The sequence below is a fragment of the Muscardinus avellanarius genome (assembly GCF_963383645.1).
Source record: "Muscardinus avellanarius genome assembly, chromosome: 3".
In the NCBI taxonomy this organism is placed as follows: Eukaryota; Metazoa; Chordata; class Mammalia; order Rodentia; family Gliridae; genus Muscardinus; species Muscardinus avellanarius.
The window spans coordinates 131118887-131139392 of NC_137788.1; the positions used below are offsets into that span (position 1 = coordinate 131118887).

The 20506-nt window shown below is 52.3% G+C and overlaps 1 protein-coding gene across 1 annotated transcript in view; it reads left to right on the forward strand.

Moving 5' to 3' along the window:
* The window catches only part of SLC24A1 (solute carrier family 24 member 1), a gene marked incomplete at both ends in the record, with an annotated part of 31234 nt that extends 11541 nt beyond the window's left edge, over window positions 1-19693 (forward strand). Inside the window, 9 exons of the mRNA XM_080691641.1 lie at window positions 4878-4931; window positions 6321-6429; window positions 10068-10151; window positions 11103-11194; window positions 15076-15253; window positions 15686-16023; window positions 16678-16767; window positions 17528-17694; window positions 19444-19693. Coding sequence (XP_080547767.1) covers window positions 4878-4931; window positions 6321-6429; window positions 10068-10151; window positions 11103-11194; window positions 15076-15253; window positions 15686-16023; window positions 16678-16767; window positions 17528-17694; window positions 19444-19693 — 1362 coding nt within the window. The remainder of the gene's footprint in view (window positions 1-4877; window positions 4932-6320; window positions 6430-10067; window positions 10152-11102; window positions 11195-15075; window positions 15254-15685; window positions 16024-16677; window positions 16768-17527; window positions 17695-19443) is intronic.
* Between the last annotated feature and the right edge of the window lie 813 nt (window positions 19694-20506).

Sequence of the window (20506 nt, forward strand, 5' to 3'; positions counted from 1 at the left end):
TGGCCACTAAAATATTAAAAGTGTATATGTCTCATGCTGTATTTCTGTTGTGTAGTGTGGGGCAGGAGGCTGGGGTGAGTGGGGTTCAGCAGTGTGGCCCCTTCTTTTTTTGGTGGTACTGGGGTTTCTTTAAACCCTTCTACCTCTGGGCTACACTCCCAGACCTATTTTATATTTTTATTTGGAAACAGGGTCTCTTAAACCAGAGAGGCTGGCTTCGAACCTGCGCATCCTCCTGTCTCCGCCTCCCAAGCGTGAAGATTATAAGCACGCGCCACCAGCTGGCTGTGTGGCCCCTTCTTGAGCACAGCAGGCTTCCAGAATACAGGGCAGGGGAGTGGCCTGGGGTGGAGAATGAACTGGAAGAGGAGCAGACCAGGAGGCAGGCGGCTGCTGCAGGTGTGTAGGCAGGAGTGGGAAGTTCTTGTATCTCCAGCACAGAAAAATGAGTGGGTGAGTGGGGCATGGTGGCACACGCTTGTAATCCTAGTACTTGGGAGGCTGAGACAGGAGGATCGCAGGTTCTCAGCCAGCCTCAGCTACTTAGTGAGGCCCTCCACAATTTAGTGAGATCTTGTTTCAAAATAAAGGATCAAAGCTGGGCGTGATGATGCATGCTTGTAATCCCAGCAGAGACGGGAGGATCTGGGTTTGCAGCCAACCTCAGCTACTTAGTGAGGCCCTTTGCAACTCAGTGAGACTCTGTTTCAAAATAAAGACTAAAAAATAGGGCTGGGGGTGTAGCTCGGAGGTAGAATGTCCCTGGGTTCAATCCCCAGTACCACCAAAAATAAATAAATAAGTACATAAGTAAATAAATAAATGAAAGAAAGAAAGAAAAAGAAAAGGAAAAATAAGTGGGTGAGGGCACAGACTGTTGTGTGAAGGCCACAGTGAACAGTGCTTGTCCTGAATGTGACCGGGTGAAGGCAGGCCAGCCTGGGGATTCAGTAAATCTTTGTTGAATGAATGTTTAAGAAAACGCCGCAGACTGTGTGGTCCAGGCAGTATGTTATGGATGTTCTAGGAGAGGAATTACGATGTCAGTGGACGAGCCCCAGTTTGCCACCCCAGGTTCCTGAAACAGCTGCAGGGGGCCCGTTGCTCATCCTCAGCAGGAGGCATCGTGGGTGCTGGGATGTCTGGCTGATGTGACAGCCTCTTAGGTTTCCTCAGCCCTTTTGCTAATTTCTGTGAGAAAAAAGGCGAGGGTGATTTGGCTGAAGAAAGAAGAAAGAGGATGGTGTGATGTTTGTGGTAAAGTGGGAATGTCTCCATGATTAGGGACCTTCAGAAAGTACCCATTTGGCCGGGCGTGGTGGCGCACGCTTGTAATCCCCGCGCTTGGGAGGCGGAGACAGGAGGATCGCGCAGGTTCGAAGCCAGCCGCGCGCGCTGGCTTAGGAGACCCTGTTTCCAAAATGAAAATGTAAAAATAGGTCTGGGAGTGTAGCCCCGAGGTAGAAGGGCTTTCCAGGAACCCCAGTACCACAAAAAAAAAAAAAAAGAAAGTACCCATTTGCCTGAACTGCCAAAGGGACCCTCTGTCACTCCCCTCTGCTCACCTGAAATGTCAACACTTTTTTTTTTTTTTTTGCGGGTCTGGGGATGGAACCCAGGGCATTCTACCTCCTAGCTACACCCCCTAGCCCTATTTTTTTATTCTTTATTTTGAAACAGGGTCTCACTGAGTTGCAGAGGGCCTCACTAAGTAGCTGAGGTTGTCTGCGAACCAGGTTCCTCCTATCTCAGCCTCCCGAATGCTGGGATTATAAGCATGCGCCACCACGCCCAACTAAATGTCAACACTTTGAAACAGAGCCACTAGGGAATATAGATTTTGCCTCCTTTTCCTGTTTATATGTGGAAAAAGAAATGGGGTTAAAAAAAAGCCATACTCGAAAGACCTCCATAGATGGAGATTAGGAGATAGGAGGGTTCTATTGCTATCTGTGTGGATATCTTTGTGAGTCCCAGACTTTTTCTGCATCTCAGTTTTCTTATCTATCAAAATAATAGTATAATAATATTATTATTAGCAATGTCTATTCCACAGAGTATTACTGAATAAGAAAATGGATGTGAGCCAGGCATGGTGGTGTACACCTGCCGGAGCCAGCCGGCAAAAGTACGGGTTCTGAAGAGAGGAGTGAGGATGAAAAGAATTTTATTCAATGAATTTTATTCATAGAATACTTCATTCTCTCATGGAAGGATCGGCAGTACACTCCCGGGTCTATATCTCTACTGACCAATCCTGGTTTTATCGCTCTCCTCCTATTTATACCACTCCTGGTCAGCCAACCCTCATGACGTCACCACCTATGCGCATAACGGTCAAACCAATCAATTCCACCTGAGCTTCTCTCAGACGTTGAACTTTCCATGACCCCAAACCTTATTGGCTCTGGGCAAAGGACAGTCAGAAGTATTCTTAAAGGGGAAAGCCTTAATGGCTCCCCACATACACCGATAATCTCAGTACTTGGGAGGCCGAGGCAGGTAGATCACAGATTGGAGACCAGCCTCAGGAAGATAGTGAGGCCCTCAGCAACTTAGTGAGACCCTGTTTCAAAATAAAAAGTAAAATGGGGCTGGAGGTGTAGCTCACAGGTAGAAAGCCCCTGGGTTTAATCCCCAGTACTGCAAGAAAAGAAAAGAAAAAGAAGAAGAAGAAAAGGAAGGAAGGAAGGAAGGAAGGGGGAGGAGAAGGAGGAGAAGGAGAAGGAGGAGGAAAGAAATGAAGTTAGCCATGAACAGTGTACCCATTGAGAAGTATTTTGGCTCAAATAATAGGGGTGTGCACCATGGGGCCCAGATCAGTCTCCGGCCCCTCTGTGGACAGAGAACCCTCCCAGAGGAGAGCCTGGGCCTCACATCTCTCTGTCTCTGAAAAGAACTCACTGGACAGGGCAGTGAGGTGGCTGGGACAGCGGGCCGGCTGCTCTGGACCCCTCCTGTACCCAGTGAATTTACAGGCCTGTCACCAAAGAGTTAGGGGCATTTGTTAAAATGCACAGTGTCCCCTTCATACTTGGACTGGCTATTTCTGCTCTGTGTCTTCATTTCTATGCCCGTTCATTCAGTCCCCAAGTGTCTCCAAGCCTTTGGACCGTTCCGTCCTCTAACTCTTGCTCAGCTCTACCCTCTGCAGGAAGCCTTCCCAGCCCCAGCGCAGCGCCTTGGTCGCGCACAGCCGCGGTCGGCTTTGCCTGGCGTCTGCGTTACATTTGTCTGGACGTAGATCCATGGCCTAAACATGTTTTGTCCCTAAAGCCACCCACATGGCACTATATAAATAGCAGAGTTTATATAAAAAAAACAACTAAATGGATGAATTGGATGGGGGTGGCCCATGTTTTCTGAGCTGAAGAGAGGCTAGCAGGTCCCCTGTGGCTCAGCGCCCGCGGTTGGAGAGGTGAGGGGAGCCCTGGGAAGGTAGCCATCAGTTTCCTACTGCCTGAGGACAGCACCAGAGGCCGGCCTGTCTGCACACTTGGCTCCCTTTGTGTGCAGGCTGCCACGCCACAGTGAACAGAGATAACTAGTCCTAAGAACTTTGCATGGCAAAGAAAAGGCAGGGCCTATCTGGGTAGACAATCCAGGTATGTGGAAAGTTAATGGGATTTTGTTGTTGTTGTTGTTGTTTTTGTGTGTGTGGTACTGGGGATAGAACCCAGAGACTTTCTACCTCCCAGCTACATCCCAGCCCTGTTTTATGTTTTGTTTGGAAACGGTCTCGCTGAGTTGACGAGTCTCACACTTGCTGAGGCTGGCGCTGACCTGCGATCCTCCCAGCTCAGTCTCCCAAGCGCTGGGAGCACAGGCGTGTGCCACCACGCCTGGCTAAGCGAATGGTTTGTGACGGTTCAAATAGTATTACAAGGCTGTGAATGCAGAGGGGCAGGCTAGCGGCACCGACAGCCATACTGTGGGCTCAGTGCTTCTTCATCTTGGATGTCGAGAGCTGTGCACTTCCTCGCGGGCTGCTTCTCAGCTTCCGCCGGAGGCTAACTCTTACCCCACAGTCAGATTTTAATACCACAGAGCGCTGTTGCTGGATAGCTTCCGGGGAGAAAGGTGTTCTAATGAGCAGCAGAGAGGGTGGGTGGGGTGAAGGAGCCATTTGGGAAGTCTTTATAAAGACTTCTGAAAAATTGATAGGGTTTGGGAAGCCAAGAACAATGAAGAAGGCCATTTTAGGCAAGAAAAAGGGCATGAGAGAGTGCAGAGGAGTTGGAATAGATGAAGTATATTCCAAGGACAGGTCATTTCTTCGCTCATTAAATAAATGTTTCTCGAACCTCTGCTATGGTTTTTTTTTTTTTTTTTTTTTTTTTTTTTTTTGGTGGTACTGGGGACGAAACCCTTCTACCTCCAGGCTACGCTCCCAGACCTATTTTATATTTTATTTGGAAACAGGGTCTCTTAAGCCAGCGTGACTGGCTTCGAACCTGTGCGATCCTCCTGTCTCTGCCTCCCAAGCGCGGGGATTACAAGTGTGCGCCACCACGCCCGGTTGCTATGTTTTTATATTACAAATATTTTGGAGAGTTCCGTGGAGGAAAAAAATTAGGTGTTTATGCAAGAGCATCATGGGTAGCTTTGCAGAGGAAGGCGACATGTAAGGAGATCTGAGGCGTGAGGGGTGGGAGCGTGTGCTTCCCAGGTCGCAGGGACCAGAGCAAACAATCCAAAGGGCGCCCTGGCTGAGAGGCGGTGGCTGTGTCAGAATGCTTTTCTTGAGGCTGGGTGATCGGGGGTTCCTGTGTTCCAATCTGAGAATCCTCTGGAGAGAGGGGGAAGTAGGGAGGAGGGGTGAGAGTCTGTGACGTCTCCTGACTCCTGTGTTCTGTGGTTTCTGTCTCTGCTTGCAGCCGGGCGATGGGACCCCTGTGGTGGACCAGCAAGAGGACGACAAGAGGCTGAAGGTGAGTGCCATGCGGGGTCTGCCCTGTGGGGACGTTGCGGGCCTCAGTGGAAGGCCGCAGAGCCAGGGCACTGTGGATGAGCTCTGGCCTGGGAAGCCCTGGAAGTCCCCGGGGGAGAGCCAGGCCTCGGGCCTCCTAGTGGCCTTCTGAGAGCTGCTAATTTGGGAGCTAAGCCCTGTATGTGGCAGCTGGCTCTGTCACGGGCCTGCTATGTGCGCTAGGGCCTCAGGTTCTACATCTGTTTGGGCCAGGTGTGGTGTTGCATAGCTGTAATCCCAGTACTTGGGAGGCTGAGGCAGGAGGTGGCAGGTTCAAGGCCAGCCTCAGCAATGTAGAGAGAACTCTCAGCAACCTGGTGAGATCTTGTTTCAAAGTAAAAAGTAAAAATGGCTGGGGGCGTAGTTTGGAGTGGAATGTTCCTGGGTTCAATCCTCAGTCACACACACACACACACACACACACACACACACACACACACACACACGGGTTTATTGCTAGATAAACCCAAGTCCTAATTTCTAGCCCCAACATTGTATTGTTTGATATAAAAGATGAATTACTGGTGACTTTAGAATGCCCAAGAATTAAGAGAAAATAGGAACACTGGTGGTGTGCGTGTCCTGAGGTTTCTGAAAAGTTAGGTCTTACTGTCTGTCTTTGGCCTGTGGGTATGTGGAAAGAATTACGGGGAACTTGGAAAGGGGAGGTCGGGCCAAAGCCTCCAGGCGGCTGTGCAGCACTGAGCATCACAGCCACTAGATGGCGGAAGAGCTCAGGTGGAGAGGAAGGAGGCCTGAGACCCAGTGCTGTGTTGTCTTTGGATATATCGTAAATCAGATATTTCTATGTGTGTTGCTTTGAGTGTATGTCACTTCTGTACACAGTACCAATGTGTGTGTGTGTGTGTGTGCACGCGCGTGTGCCAGGTAGAATATGAAACTGGACAGGGACTCTTGAAGACGGGTGCGAGCCTGACCCATACTCCCTGCAGGTCCTTGGATACACCCCTAGCTTCTTTCAGTGTTCAGTCCTCCTCTGTAGAATGGGGCGTAGCCTTGTTTATCCCGGGTTGGGACAACAACGGAACACAGTCGTGCTGTGGACTGTAGGACTATGCCCATGTGGTGGCTCCCTCTGTGCTGTGCGGGCTAGGCTGTGTTGCTAGGAGGGAATACTTGCAGGGAGGCACAGGCCCGTGGTAAGGTGGTATCTGGAATATGCGTGGTCGGCTCCTTGTCCAGGCCTTGGGGAGTCACGCAGGACTAGAATAGGCTGAGAGACCTCTCCCTGGTCTCCATGGGGAGGAGGCAGGGGAGCGACACCTCGCGTGGCTCCTTCCTGGCCTGGGCAGGGGCCCACTGAGGCCTGTGCGGCTCTCCCCTTGCCCAGCTCCCGTCCGTGCTGACCCGAGGGAGCAGCTCAGCCTCTCTGCACAACAGCACCATCCGCACCACCATCTACCAGCTCATGCTCCACAGCCTGGACCCCCTGGGGGAAGGTAAGCAAGGCCCCCAGGCCTGCCTGTCTGCCCTACCCGCTTGCCCCCTGCCCCACAGCAGAGAGAAACTGGGACCTATAAACCTCAGAGGCAGTGGGCTGGCGGGGGGGGGGAGTTGGCAGAGCACAGAGTGGGTGGTAAAGTCAGACAGGGAAGAGACAAGACAGGGGACTCACCGAGAGAGGGCCATGTGGAACGTGTCCTAGGGTAGCCACATCCCACAAGTTTCCCGCCTCTGTGTCTCTTCCTGTAAAATGAAGGGTTCACCTGCAGTTAGGCCCTAAGTCTGTGCTGGGGCTAGTCCCAGGGTCCCGCAGAGGGTCTCCAGCCAGGCTGCTTGGCCAGGATGTCTGGTAGAGAGGCTTCTGGGGCACCTCCTGGAGGGCCCCACACCAGAAGCTGTGAGCGGCTCTTTCCTGCACTCTGTATTTGGCTCTGGAGTCCTGGGAAGCTTGCTAGTCACACTGCCAGCTAGGAATCTCAGACGACCCCCTGAGGTGCCAGCACCACCTCCCAGCTGAGGTGGCCCCGGGAGACCAGGTCTAGGGAGCTGTGGGTTGATGTTGATTTGGCAAACGATGGCAGCAGGTAACACTCCCAGCATGCCCCCACATGCCTTCACATGCCTTCAGGCCCAGTGGGCACCCTGGGAAGTCTCCTGCTCTGGGGTTCTGATGCGGAGCTGATCAGCCCAGCAGGAGGCTGTCAGAGGAAGGCTGATCTCTGGGCAATGCCAGAGTCTCCGAGAACAGCTGGGCAGGAGGACTGAGGACCTGCAAGAATGACCCGCTGAGCCGCAGGGAACTCCCTGGATGACCTGATTCAGGAACATATTTTGGGGTCTCAGAATTTTCATCAGGCCCCGAAGTATCCCCTTCAAACACAATACTGGGTGGTAAGTGTTTAAAACCAGCAAATTGTACAGCGAACAGCAGCATCAAAGACAAATGGATGAAGCCTTCCTTAGAAATTCTCGGCAGTGAGCCTCGGCTGACAGCGTGAGAGCCACCACCTCGGTGTCAGTGCCAGGAAAACAGCACCTCGGGGCGGCCACACAGCACCAGAGACTCCGGGGGACGAGCTGGGGGTCACCCGCTGGCCTACCGAAGGAAGCCACATCTCTGGGTTGTGCGCAGCCACTTCCAGAGGAAGCACCGGCTCCAGCCACATCCTGAAGGTCTCCTAAAGGGACTGCAGGGCCCGCCTGGGCCGACAGCTGGCCTGCTTGTCCTAATGGGATTACGCAGTGTTCAGGCCAGGCCGAGGTCAGAGCAGATTGGTGCTAAGGCGATGATCCGTCCGGTGAAGGGAGGAGGGCATGTGAGGAGACTGCGCTAGGGGCCCACAGACAGGCTCCCGCCAGGAGGACCAGGCGCAGGCGCAGCATCGATGGGTGTGGTGGGCAGGGGAGGGGTCCTTGCCCTGAGGTGGCTGGCTGCGCAAGTGCCTGGCTCTCCACCGGGATTCCACCCATGCCCCAGGGCCTTGCTCCCAGGACTCTCTGGGTGCAGCTGTGATAAAGGCCGGCCAGGTGTTTCCATCCTCTCCAGGTGTTCCAACTCTCCACAGAGCAATCAGCGGAAGAGGCGTTTCCTGTGGTCTGAGCCCTCACTGCCCTGTGAAGGGGCTTTTCCTCTCGGGGGTCCGTGCCTCTCGGGGCACTTTCATTGGAATGTGTGAGAGCCGCGCGGCCCCTGCAGCTGACCTGCCTTCCTCAGTGGTGTGGGAAATGCCAGGCGAGGTCGTGGGATGAGGGACGCAAGGCAGGGAAGCGTGTTTTTTTTTCATCAGCCCTTAACGCCAACAGTGAGCAAATGTTCTTGGTGCCTGGACTGAAGCCCAGGGAGGGATTCTTTTGATAACAGCTACACTCTGCTCACAGAAGACAGCAGTGTGTGATTAATAGCGAGGGGGCTCTGGAGTTTTCTGGACGATGGAGGCGGTAGCGTGCCAGCCTCTGGACATCCCAGTTCCCAGGAGGGCCCGCTGGGCACCAGGACACTTCGAAGAACCACAGGTGCCATCGTGGGATCTCTGCAGATGGAGCTTATTGCTAGAAGCAGCTGCAGCTGAACCACCTCTGCGAATTTAGGAGACAGGTGGAGGAGAGGAAATTTGACTCATTTTTCCATTTCCTTGCTTATCCTGGACTGGCCGAGGCTTTGATCCACCCGGCTTCCCAGAACACACCTCTCCAGTTTCCGCACTGTGTCTGCGTTGTGGGCTGGGGGTCTCCAGGGTCCCTCTAACTCAAACCCGCTGCAGTGCTGGCTTGTCACCGCGGAGTCGTTTCCTGGGTAGGACGGCGGCTCCCTACTGGCGCCCACTCATCATTATTGCCATTGTGGTGATAGCCAGAACTTACAGTAAATTTTTTAGGTGCCAGGCACTGTTTTAAATGCATTCACGTATAATCTAATTTACTCTATTGACAACTCTGGAAGACTTCTTACAGATGAAGAGAGGTACAGAGATGCTAAGAAATCGCCTGGCTAGGTCCGCAGCCCGAGTGCTGGTGGCAGGACTAGATTCACACCCAGGCTCTCAGGACCCAGAATCCGAGGGTGAAGCTAGCCCTCGGAGGCCATTAAAGCTTCACACTTTGTCTCAGGGACTTTCACGTCAGTGTTCTGAGTGTATTACAGCGTCGTCTCTTTAGAGGGAGGATACTGAGGCTTAGAGAAGACGCACAGGTTTCCCAGCTCACCCAGTGCTTGTGGGGAAAGCCAATGTGGAGCCCAGGATAGATCCCAGGGCCCCTCTCATCTCCCATCTGTGCCCTTGCCCACCCTGCCATGCCGCCCCCAGGCTACACCGGGAGGAGGACCCTCTCCAGCTCCTGCTCTGCAGTCTCTGTCCCTCCTTCCTCTGCCACCTTGCGCTTACACGCACGGAGCACTTCTCACCTTGCCCGGCAGGTCACATGAGAAGGGAGCTGCTCTCTCCACTGTCCTTGCCTTGAAATCAGGGCCACGGTGCTCTGTGCACGCCGCTCTGTGGCTTCCAGCAAAGCATGTGCCTGGGGACTTGGAAGGAGGCCTTTCTGGGGCTCCAGGTGCCTGGGGTCAAAAAGGGTATGACCACGAGCTTGCTGGTTGGCTGGACAGGGAGGCTCGTGACCATGACCACTGGCAGCCCCTGGAGCAGCGGGCACACATGGAATCAGCTGCCCGAGTCCAGTAGGTTTTTGGAGAGTACGTTGCGAAGGGCCTTGCGGGGTGGTAACAGCACATCGCCCTGCCGTATTTCTCCTCTCCCTGCCTATCATGACATTTTCTTCCCAACTTTGGATCAGAACCAGAACCCTTCTCAACTCAGCAACTCAGGCAGCCCATAGATGGAGCCCATAAAGGAAGGCAATCTTATTGTGTCCCTGAGCCCACTGTGTCAAGGGCAGAGAGGACCCAGGCCTTGAGAGGGCAGCTTGCCCAGGGTCACGGCAGGGTGAGAGTGCCAGGAGTTAAGACAAAAGTTCACAGATTGGGTGTCATGTGACTAGGCCCCGTAGGATCAGAATGCAGATGTGGGGGCTGCCAGCCCCGCCCGCCCAGTCGCCTGCCGCCCTGGCGTCCTAACTGGAAGGGCCGGCAGGCTGGCACGGTGGTCCAGGTGAGATGTGTCTCCTTTCTCATTTGCAGCCCGCCCCTATAAGGACAAGGAGGAGAGCTTGAATCAGGAGGCCAGAGCCCAACCCCAGGCCAAAGCAGAAAGCAAACCCGAAGGTGAGAGGGTGGCAGCCTGGCGGTCTCCTGCCCCCACCCCACTCCCTGTGCGCAGCCAGGCAGGCCAGCGAGGCCAGGCGCCGCTGGGGGCCTCTCAGGGTGCTGGCGGAAGTGCCCAGCCTCCTCCTTCCAAATGCCCTTTCTGATCTGGCTGCTGCCTGGGACGCGTCCCCCATCCTCTGTAGATGGGTGGGCAAGGGAGGCCCAGAGGCAGCTGGACCCCCACTTCTTTTTGGCTAAATCTCATCTATTTCTTCTTCCTGTCACTTCTATACAAGGACAGTGTTGCTAGTGCTTGGTATGAAATCAGCAACCCCAGTGAGGGAAGGCTCTGCTCCAGGGAAGGCTGGCAGGGGTCTGGAGCCCGAAGTCCAGCACTTGTGTGCAGCTAGGGCTGGGGTGTAGGATAGCAACTGCCAAGTAAGCTCTGGCAGCAGACCTGCCTGGTGTGCTAGGCAACCCCGGGTGGGGGGCGGGTAGAGCAGCATGGTTCCCCTTCATGGCTAAGGATATAAAGGCTCAGAGACCACAAGTGACTTGCCTAAAGCACACAGCCAGGAAGGGAAAGCGTCTGGCCCTGAACTTAGCCCCGGCCTTTGCAGGTCTCCCCCTTCCCCTGTTCCATGGCTCCATAGCGGCTGCCTTGAGATCAGCAGCCTCTTTCCCAGGGGCCAGAGCCTGCGTGTGGGAGGCTTGGCCCTTTCTCTGCTCAGGTTGCCCAAGTCTCCTTGGCCATAGTTGCCAGGAAAATTCTACGAATATAGTGGAACAAGGATAGCTACTTCCCGGATTCCCAGGGTGAGAACAATTCATGTCATTTCACTTTTCCTATCAACAAGAAACTTCCCAAACTTTTTGAGACCCTGCTGTTCAGAGGTCTGTAGTCTCATGCCCCCAGGGCCGCCCCAGAGCCAACGCTCTCCTGACCTAACCCCTGTTTATCCTTTAAAGAGGCGGAGCCAGCCGAGCTCCCTGCGCTCACGGTCACACCAGCCCCTGCTCCAGACGCCAATGGAGATCAGGAGGAGGATCCTGGCGGTCAGGTAGGCCCCCAGCCTCTGCACAGGTGGAGGGACCTCGGAGGCCCAAGGAAGGACTTTCGGGTCACAATTACTCCCTCCCCAAAGGTGTGGAATCCTATTTGGGTTTCATTCCTCTGGGGTAAACATTCCCCTTTCTGTGAAATCACTTGAAAACCACAAACACCTGATGGAATCAGTAAATTCACTGTTAACATGTCTGTGAGAGAAGATATAGGACAATGTGCTGTGAAGTGCCACACTGTTGAGAACGTAAAGATCTGTTGGCGAGTGTGTTGGCAACAGGGGCAGCGAGACCAGGCGGCCGGGCCGGAGCTTGCTGGGTACAGGCCTCGGTGCCTCCTGAGCTGAACCCCCAGGGTAGCCGCCTCAGCTGCAGGGCGTTGAGTCTTCACGCTGCGCTGTCTCCACAGCCTCTCCTCCACCACGCTCTGGTCAAACTGGGTTTCTTGTCTCCCAGCTTATTTCCCTCCAGGCTCACGTGGCATCTTTACCCCCCATCTTTAGACAGCTGCATCCTGCCTACCCTTCCAGGCCCAGCGTGAGTGCTGCCTCCGCATGCAGCTTCCCGGGGCCCCAGTCTGAATGCGCTTGGCGCTTTGCCTGCCTTGGGTTCTGATCACGGCTCCCTGTGCTCTGAGCCTCTCAGCTCCTGCTAGGTGTGAGGCTCCTGAAGGCAGGATCCAAGTCGCCACCACCGAGGGAGACGATGCCTGGCCCACGGTGTGCGTGGGATAGGTTGTGTGACAGTGAATCCACACGCAGTGTGCAAGTTCCATCTGTTTGTCTTTCCTATTCGGCACCCAGCACTCAATTGTGACCCCGAGAGTCAGGGCTCAGTGTCCATGGCATCTTCATAGTATTATGAGTGTCCTGGGTAGACCAACTCAAGGAAAAGGATTAAGAGGACACAGAAGCGCCTCTGGAGCCGTGGTGCAGGAGGAGAAGCCTGGTCCCACGAGGAGCAGGAGCTGGGCTCAAGAAGGCGCCTGTCTGTCAGGCGTGGTGGCGCACGCTTGTAATCCCCGCACTTGGGAGGCGGAGACTGGAGGATCGTGCAGGTTCGAAGCCAGCCTCAGCTGGCTTAAGAGACTCTGTTTCCAAATAAAAATAGTATAAAAATAGGTCTGGGAGTGTAGCCCAGAGGTAGAAGGGCTTCCAGGAACACCAGTACCACCAAAAAAAAAAAAAAAAAAAAGCCGCCTGTCACCCCAGTGCTTCTCGCCCAGCGGCTGCCCTCCCTCACGTCCGTCTCTGTGCACAGGCTCTACCACTGGTCTCTCGTGGCAGCCCAGCTTTCCTTGTTTTCCTTATGAGCACAACCCTAACCACTACCCCTGTCCTCCACCACTGGAGGACCAAGCAGTGACAGGTTCTGTCTTTTTTTTTGGTGCTGATAATGAACCCAGGACTTGGACATGCTAGGCAAGCACTCTACCGCTGAGCTACATCCCCTGCCCCGGGGGTCCAATCTTAATAAGAGAATCTGTTCAACCCAGGTCACAGGCTGGGGATGCAGCTTGTATCCAATCAGCCATGGCCGGGGAGAGGTGGGATGCCCTGGCTCCATTGTGGAAGGGAGCTACCTGTTCATCTGGGGCCGTTAGTGCTCAGAGAATAGGGTGCGCGCTGCTCCGACAGCCCCATACCTCGTGATTTCAATGACTTCTCTCCTTCACAAAGCCTTCTCCCTCTGATGAGGTTGGGTGAAAGGACAGAAATCATATCAGACTAAAATCTCACTCTTCATTTCCAAGCCTGGACTTCATCAGAGGTTCTCAACATTGGTTGTATATTCATTTGGGGAAGCTTAAAAAAATTGCCCAGGCCCCACCCCAACTAATTAAGTCAGAATATATGGAGTGGCATTAGTGATTTTAAAAGCCTTCTGCTGGCTGGGTGTAGTGGCGCACGCTTGTAATCCCTGCGCTTGGGAGGTGGAGGCAGGAGGATTGCACTGGTTCGGAGCCAGCCTTGCTGGCTCAAGAGACCCTGTTTCCAAATAAAAATATAAAATAGGTCTGGGAGTGTAGCCCGGATGTAGAAGGGCTTCCAGGAACCCCAGTACCACCCCAATAAATAAATAATAAAATAAAATAAATAAAAGCCTCCTGCTGACTTTAATATACGACACAGTTGAGAATCATTGAACATCCTTTGGGGGTTGCCAGGATTATGACATTTGCTAGGGCATTTTACTCCATAAGCACACAGCCCAGGGCATTGCTCAAAGGACTGGACTATATGATGGGTTAGTTGGGAACCTAATCTACAGACTCTCAGAATCGATAGCTTTTAATATAGTGACAGTCACTGATTCCCAAACACTGGTCTTCAGATAAATGTATTATGAGCATTTGTGAGCATGTTAAATACAAATTACTGGCGTCCAATCTTAGAGATTCTAAGCGTGGGTACATGTAGAGCCACGTAGTCTGTATTTCTTTTTCTTTTTCTTTTTCTTTTTTTTTTTTTCAGGGCTGGGGATGGAACCCAGAGGCATTTGACCTCTGAGCTACACCCCCTGCCCTGTTTTTTTTTTTTTAATTCTTTATTTGAAACAGGGTCTCACTAAGTTGCAGAGAGCCTCACTAAGTAGCTGAGGCTGTCTGCGAACCATGATCCTCCAGTCTCAGCCTCCCGAATGCTGGGATTACAAGCGTGCACCACCACGCCTGGCTTCACGTAGTCTGTATTTCTAATAAGCTCCCAGACTACCGGGTCTGAGAGCCTGTGGTGTCATTCAGCCCTGGCATTTGTAAAGTAGGGTAGCTTGGTGGTTACAAGGTCGAGACTTGGACTAAACATATTCAGTTCCCATCTTTACCACTTACAAACTGTGTGGATCATGGGCAGGTTATTTCGTTTCTCTTCACCCTAGTTTCTCCTTCTGTAAGATAGGTATAATTCTGTTATAAATTGCTCATGAAACAGTAAATGCTAGCTATTATTATATAATCATTTATTATAGTGCCTGGCACATAAAATGTGGAATAGAAGAGGTAACATAATAATTTAGGAGTTTTAGTAGGCTCAGCACTGTGTCGTGACCACCAAAGGATATCATGCCACATCCTAGGCAGCATTAGTGGAAGCCTAGTACCTAAGACGAGGGAGGTAAGAGCTCCGCATAGTGTTTGCTGTGTGTTCGGTTTTGGACGCCCCCCTTCATGGGTATAGCTAATTAGAATGAGTCCATCAAGATGTAGATGTCCTAGCCGGGCGTGGTGGCGCACACTTGTAATCCCCACGCTTGGGAGGCAGAGACAGGAGGATCGCGCAGGTTTGAAGCCAGCTGTGCGCGCTGGCTTAGGAGACCCTGTTTCCAAATAAAAATATAAAAATAGGTCTGTCTGGGAGTGTAGTCCGGAGGTAGAAGATCTTCCAGGAACCCCAGTACCACAAAAAAAAAAAAAAAAAAAAGAGATGTGGATGTCCTAGCACAGGGAAGGATGGGATGTACCTGGGATCTTTGCCCCACAGAAGAAAGCCGCCCCGTGGAAGGGTAATCAGGCTTGAGCTGTATGACTCTGGAGAGTGAACCTACACACAAGTGGTGGAGGTGGGGGTGGTGTAGAAGTTGGATATAAATATGAACTTCAAACCAATGAGAACCATCAGACATGGCAGAAGCCACATTAGGTGGCGAGTTCTCCCTCCCTGGAAATGACCAAATAAAAACTAGACAGTGACCAAACAAAAGCTGGACAACTTCTGGGTAGGAATGTTGTGATGGGAATTTTGCTCAGTAACTACACTAGTTCTCTCCCACTTAAGTATTCAGATACAGTCTGAGAAGGACCATCACAAAATATAGGGAGACACTGGGAAGGAAACCGTGCAGAGCAGTTACCACCCATTAAACTGTTGGCTCTGGATTGCAGGAAGGCGTGGCTGGAGCTGAGGGCGCAGGCGAAGAGGGTGGAACTCGTGGTGACGGTGACACTGAAGAGAAAAGTGGGTGCAAAACCCAGCCCGAAGCGGAAGGCGAACCTGAGGCCGAAGGAGGAGAAGATGAGCAGGAAGAAGAACCTTGTGTAGAAGGAAAAGCAGAGCAGGAAGGTGGACCTGAGGCAGAAGGAGGAGATGATGAGCAGGAGGAGGAACCTGAGACAGAAGGAAAGGAAGATGAACAGGAGAGCGAGCCTGAGACAGAAGGAAAGGAAGATGAGCAGGAGGAGGAACCTGAGACAGAAGGAAAGGAAGATGAGCAGGAGCGCGAGCCTGAGACAGAAGGAAAAGTGGAACAGGAAGGTGGACCTGAGGCAGGAGGAGGAGGAGATGAGCAGGACGAGGAGCTTGAGGTGGAAGGGGGAGAGGAACAGAAGGGCGGGCCTGAGGCCGGAGAGGAGGAGGAAGAGCGGGAAGAAGAACCTTGTGCAGAAGGCAAAGCAGAAGAGAAAGATGCAGCTGAGGCAGAAGGGGAGGAGGAGGAGCAGGAGGAAGAACTTGGGGCAGGAGGAGAGGAGCAGGAGGGCGGGCCTGAGGCAGGAGGAGAAGATGATGGCTGTGAAGGCGAAATCCAAGCAGAAGGCGCAATGGAAGGCGACGAGGGTGGAGCTGAAGCCCCGGAAGCCAGTGCAGATCAAGGTGAAGCCGAAAACGAGGAGGGCGCAGCTGGTGAAGGGGGGAGTGATGGAGATGACAGTGAAGAGGAGGATGACGAGGACGAGGAGGATGAGGATGAGGACGAGGACGAGGACGAGGAGGAGGGAGGCGAGGAGCCTCTGTCCCTGGACTGGCCTGAGACCAGGCAGAAGCAGGCCATCTACCTCCTCCTCCTGCCCATCGTGTTCCCGCTGTGGCTGACGGTGCCCGACGTCCGCAGGCAGGTGAGTGCCCAGCCGTGGCTCAGGCCGCCTGCCCCAGGCGGGGCTGGCACCAGGCTCCTGCTTAAGAGGAGGGAGAGGCCAGGGAAAGCACTGGGAGGGCTGCGACTGCAGGGAGGGGGTGGGCCGCGACCTGGAGGGGACCGCGAGCTGATGGGCACACCTGGGTCGGGAAGCCCGAGACCCCACGTGTGCCTGATGGCTGTCCCTAGGAGCAGTGTTGAGTAGTCCCAGCTCCTAATGCAGTTTCTTGATGTAACTTGGGAATGACGCCACTATACACCCTCTATGTTTCATGAGGGATATTCTGAAAACTCAGGGTGGGACCAGTACTGTGCAAAGGGAAATGTCTTCCACTCTTTACCCAAAGGGAGTTCATATTCTGTCTCTGGGTCCAGAGAGGAGTGGGGCAGTGAGACTGCAAAAGCCAAACCAAGTGCGCACCCACTGCTCTGGCAAGCAGGGAGCACTCTTGAGTGGCGGCGGTTGCCCTCCCGGCGGGACTCACGCCCCATCCGTACCCATCTGGAGAGAGACCACAGCTCAGTTCACGATCTCTGATCCTCCCTCCCAACACCAATTCTGGGGCTCTCTCAGGAGTGTCAAAACCTTTAGCCTCTTCAACTTATTTCTCTTCCTTCTCAAACTTTCAAACAGGAGTCTAGAAAGTTTTTTGTTATCACCTTCCTGGGATCCATCCTTTGGATAGCCATGTTCTCATACCTCATGGTGTGGTGGGCTCACCAGGTGAGTGAACAGCAGGACCCTCCTGAGCCGGCAGATCCTGAGGACACCTTTCCCCTTCAAGATGACTTCCTAGTACCCGAGGAATGTCATAGGTTCAGCAAATGTGTGCGGTATCCATGTTGTTCAAAAAGGCATAAAAGTAGATTTTTTTATTATGGCGAGCACAGTGCTTGTCAAGGGTGGCTTTTCTGCCTCACGTGTATTCATCCGACACAGAAGGCTCCTGGCACAGGGTTACTTCCTGCCCTCTGCCATGTGCCCACCCTGCCTGCCCACACGCACAGCGGCTGTTTCATCTGCTCTCCGTGGCATTTCACCAGTCTGCACCTGCACATCCATGGCTTTTCTGTTCTGCCTGGCATAGAACTTAGTATAGAGCTATAATTTTTTTTTTTTTTGGCAAGCTTCTCTCCCCCAGTAGGCTGAGTAGAGCTGTGTGGCATTGCTCATCCTTGTTTCTGGAGCCTTTAACTTGGCTGTTGGCACACTGCAGGGGCCACATTTCTCCCATAGATCCTTTGGAGAGGAGTCCTTAGGGGAAAGTAGAGGTGTTGGAAGGACAGAGGATCAGGCATTCCCTGAAGCCGGGAGCAGGGGCTGAGCTTTCCCTTGGCCACCCTGTCCCTCCGCCAGGTGGAGGGCAAGTGCTGAGCTCCTTGAAGATGCCCTGCTGGCTCAGAGGAGCATGTGTTGGTGCTGCAGGGTCTCAGGTTGTTCATCTGCTGTTGCTATGGTTTCTCATTGCCATTGTGTTTACCAGGTTGGCGAGACAATAGGGATTTCTGAAGAGATTATGGGGTTGACGATCCTGGCAGCAGGGACATCAATTCCCGACCTCATCACCAGTGTGATCGTTGCTCGGAAAGGCCTGGGAGACATGGCTGTATCAAGCTCAGTGGGCAGCAACATATTTGATATCACTGTCGGGTGAGTGGCAGTGTTATCTTCCAGGGCATATTAAGTGTGATGAAAACACCACACTGGCCCTGTTTGCTGGTTTTCTGCTTTGTTCATTCTGCATAGAATAAAAGTGCATTTATTCCAGGTGTGGTAGCGCACACCTGTAATCCCAGTACTTTGAGAGGCTGAGACAGGAGGATTGCAAGTTAAAGGCCAGCCTTAGCAACTTAATGAGGCCCTCAGCAACCTAGTAATACCCTGTGTCAAAATAAAAAATAAAATAGTGCTAGAGCTGTAGCTCAGAGGTAGAATACCTCTGTACTAAAAACAAAAAGCAAAACAGTAAAAAACAAAAGTGAGCAAGTGAGCCGGGCATGGTGGTGCACGCTTTTAATCCCAGCATTTGGGAGGCTGAGACCAGAGGATCACGGTTTGCGGACAGCCTCAGCTACTTAGTGAGGCTGACTGCAACTCAGTGAGACCCGGTTTCAAAATAAAGAATAATAAATAGGGCAGGGAGTGTAGCTCAGAGGTCGAATGCCCCTGGGTTCCATCCCCAGACCCGAAAAAAAAAAGTGAGCAAGTGTGGTGGCACATGTTTATAATCCCAGTACTTGGGAGGCTGAGACAGGAGGATGGAAGGTTCGCAGCCAGCCTCAACTACTTAGTGAGACCCAGTTTCAAAATAAAGAATAAAAAATTGGGCTCAGAGTGTAGCTCAGTGGCAAAATGCCCCTGGGCTCAACCGCTAGTGCTGCAAAAACAAACAAGCAAACAAACAAACAAAAACATGTATTAGTTTCTACAAGACAACTAAGTATTCTCCCTTTGTCACAGCCAGATGGATGAACACAAACTAAAATCTGAACTGTAACTATTTTACAGATTAACTGAAAAGTGAAGTCCCTTCTGTTCTGTTTACAAATACAACCATTCAAGGTGGAGGAGGGGCTGAAGGAGCCATGCACTTTTATGTGTGTGTGTGGTACTGGAAGTGGAACCCAGGGCTTTCTACCTTCCGGCTACACTCCCAGACCTATTTTATACTTTATTTGGAAACAGGGTCTCACTAAGTTGCCGAGAGCCTAAGTAGCTGAGGCTGGCTTCGAGCCTGTGTGATCCTCCTGTCTCAGCCTCCCAAGCGCGGGGATAACAAGCGTGCGCCACCAAGTTCGGCAGCCACTGCACTTCTTGATGCTCCGGCTCCTTTGCATTTGGGCTCCTGCCAGCTAAGACGCTCTAACAGCAACAAGCAACTGCTGCCTCCTGGTCAGAGCAGGCACTGATTATTTTCATTTCTCCAATTATGTCCAGGATTTGGTCTTTAGGCTGAATTTGTGGAGCACTTGCCTGGCATGCACGAGGCCCTGGGCAGTGGGGCAGGGAGAGAGAATGTGCATGCGCATATTGGGGGGGAGGTAGGGGGTGGTAAAAAGGCCCTGGAGAGCCCTGACCACTAAAGAATTCAAAGAGTTTCTATCCTGAGGTAGGCTGTAGTCACATGAAATTAGAGTCTCATTAACTGATCTGGTTAGTCACGCAGAAGTCATAACAAAAGCAGGAAAGAAAAAAAAAAGTTCTGACCCAGAGCATTCCCAATTATTAGCTGTGAATGCTTGAGCAAGTAATCTGATTTCCCCAAACCTTACTTTCCTCACTGCGAAATGGGGCCAATAATTTCTGCTCTACTTTGTAGCTTTGTTTTTGTGGATGTGCAAAATGCTAAGTATGAGATGATGAACATTAACGTACTCACACGGCTTCTGTACCTTGCAGCCTGCCCGTCCCCTGGCTGCTCTTCTCGCTCATCAATGGACTGCAGCCCGTGCCGGTGAGCAGCAATGGCTTGTTCTGCGCCATTGTCTTGCTTTTCCTCATGCTCCTGTTTGTGATCTCTTCAATTGCATCGTGCAAATGGAGAATGAACAAGATCCTGGGCTTCACGATGTTTCTCCTTTACTTTGTCTTCCTGATCATCAGTGTGATGCTAGAAGATCGGGTCATATCCTGTCCTGTATCTGTCTGAGTCTGTCGAGTTCACAACAGACAGAGGCCAGAAGACCATGCCAGGAGCCGCTTACCTCCTTCACATTGATGAAAAAATGAACACGATCCAGGAGTGAGCAGAACAGCCCAGAACCGTGCCGTGAGTACGGTCTGGGTCTATGCCTTGTCCTTGGTAACGGCTCACTGTGGATCAAGAACCTCATTCTGGAGGGGAGGAGTTCCCACTCCCGACTCAGGCAGACGTCTCACATGGAGGCAGCAGAGGGACCCTTAACAAGAGCGTTTTTCTAAACTGAGGGTGAGGGTTGGGACAGGCACAGCGGAAACAAGACAAGCTCCCTCGCTCACAGTCCCCTGTTCATTCTCAAGAGCCACTGGTCCAAAGATGCAGATGGGGTCTGCATCTCACTCCCCCGCCTTGCCCAGGCCCACATGGTTTTCTATGCCGGCGTTTTCTGTTCCAATGTGAAGTTCTATCAGGCTTCCAATGATATGTGGAGTTACTACTGAGTTTAAGGAGCTAAAGCTACAGGGGAAAAATTATAATAGGAATCAATTATTGTACATCAGGGTCCAGTAAAATGTATACCAGTATTTCTAGTTTAAAGGGAAGACATTAGATTTTACTCTTGCATTTCTGGAAAGGGAAAACAGGAAGGAGCCTGAGAATGGAAATTTATAATTTGCACTTGAATTAGAAGGAGTGGAAATCAGAGAAGGCAAACTACTCTAAGGGCTATTTAAAAATCTGCGGTTACTAGAAAATCTGTGTTTGCATTGTCCCTATCAGTGGTCATCTTGAGGGATTAGACATCCTAACAAAGTTGCCCTG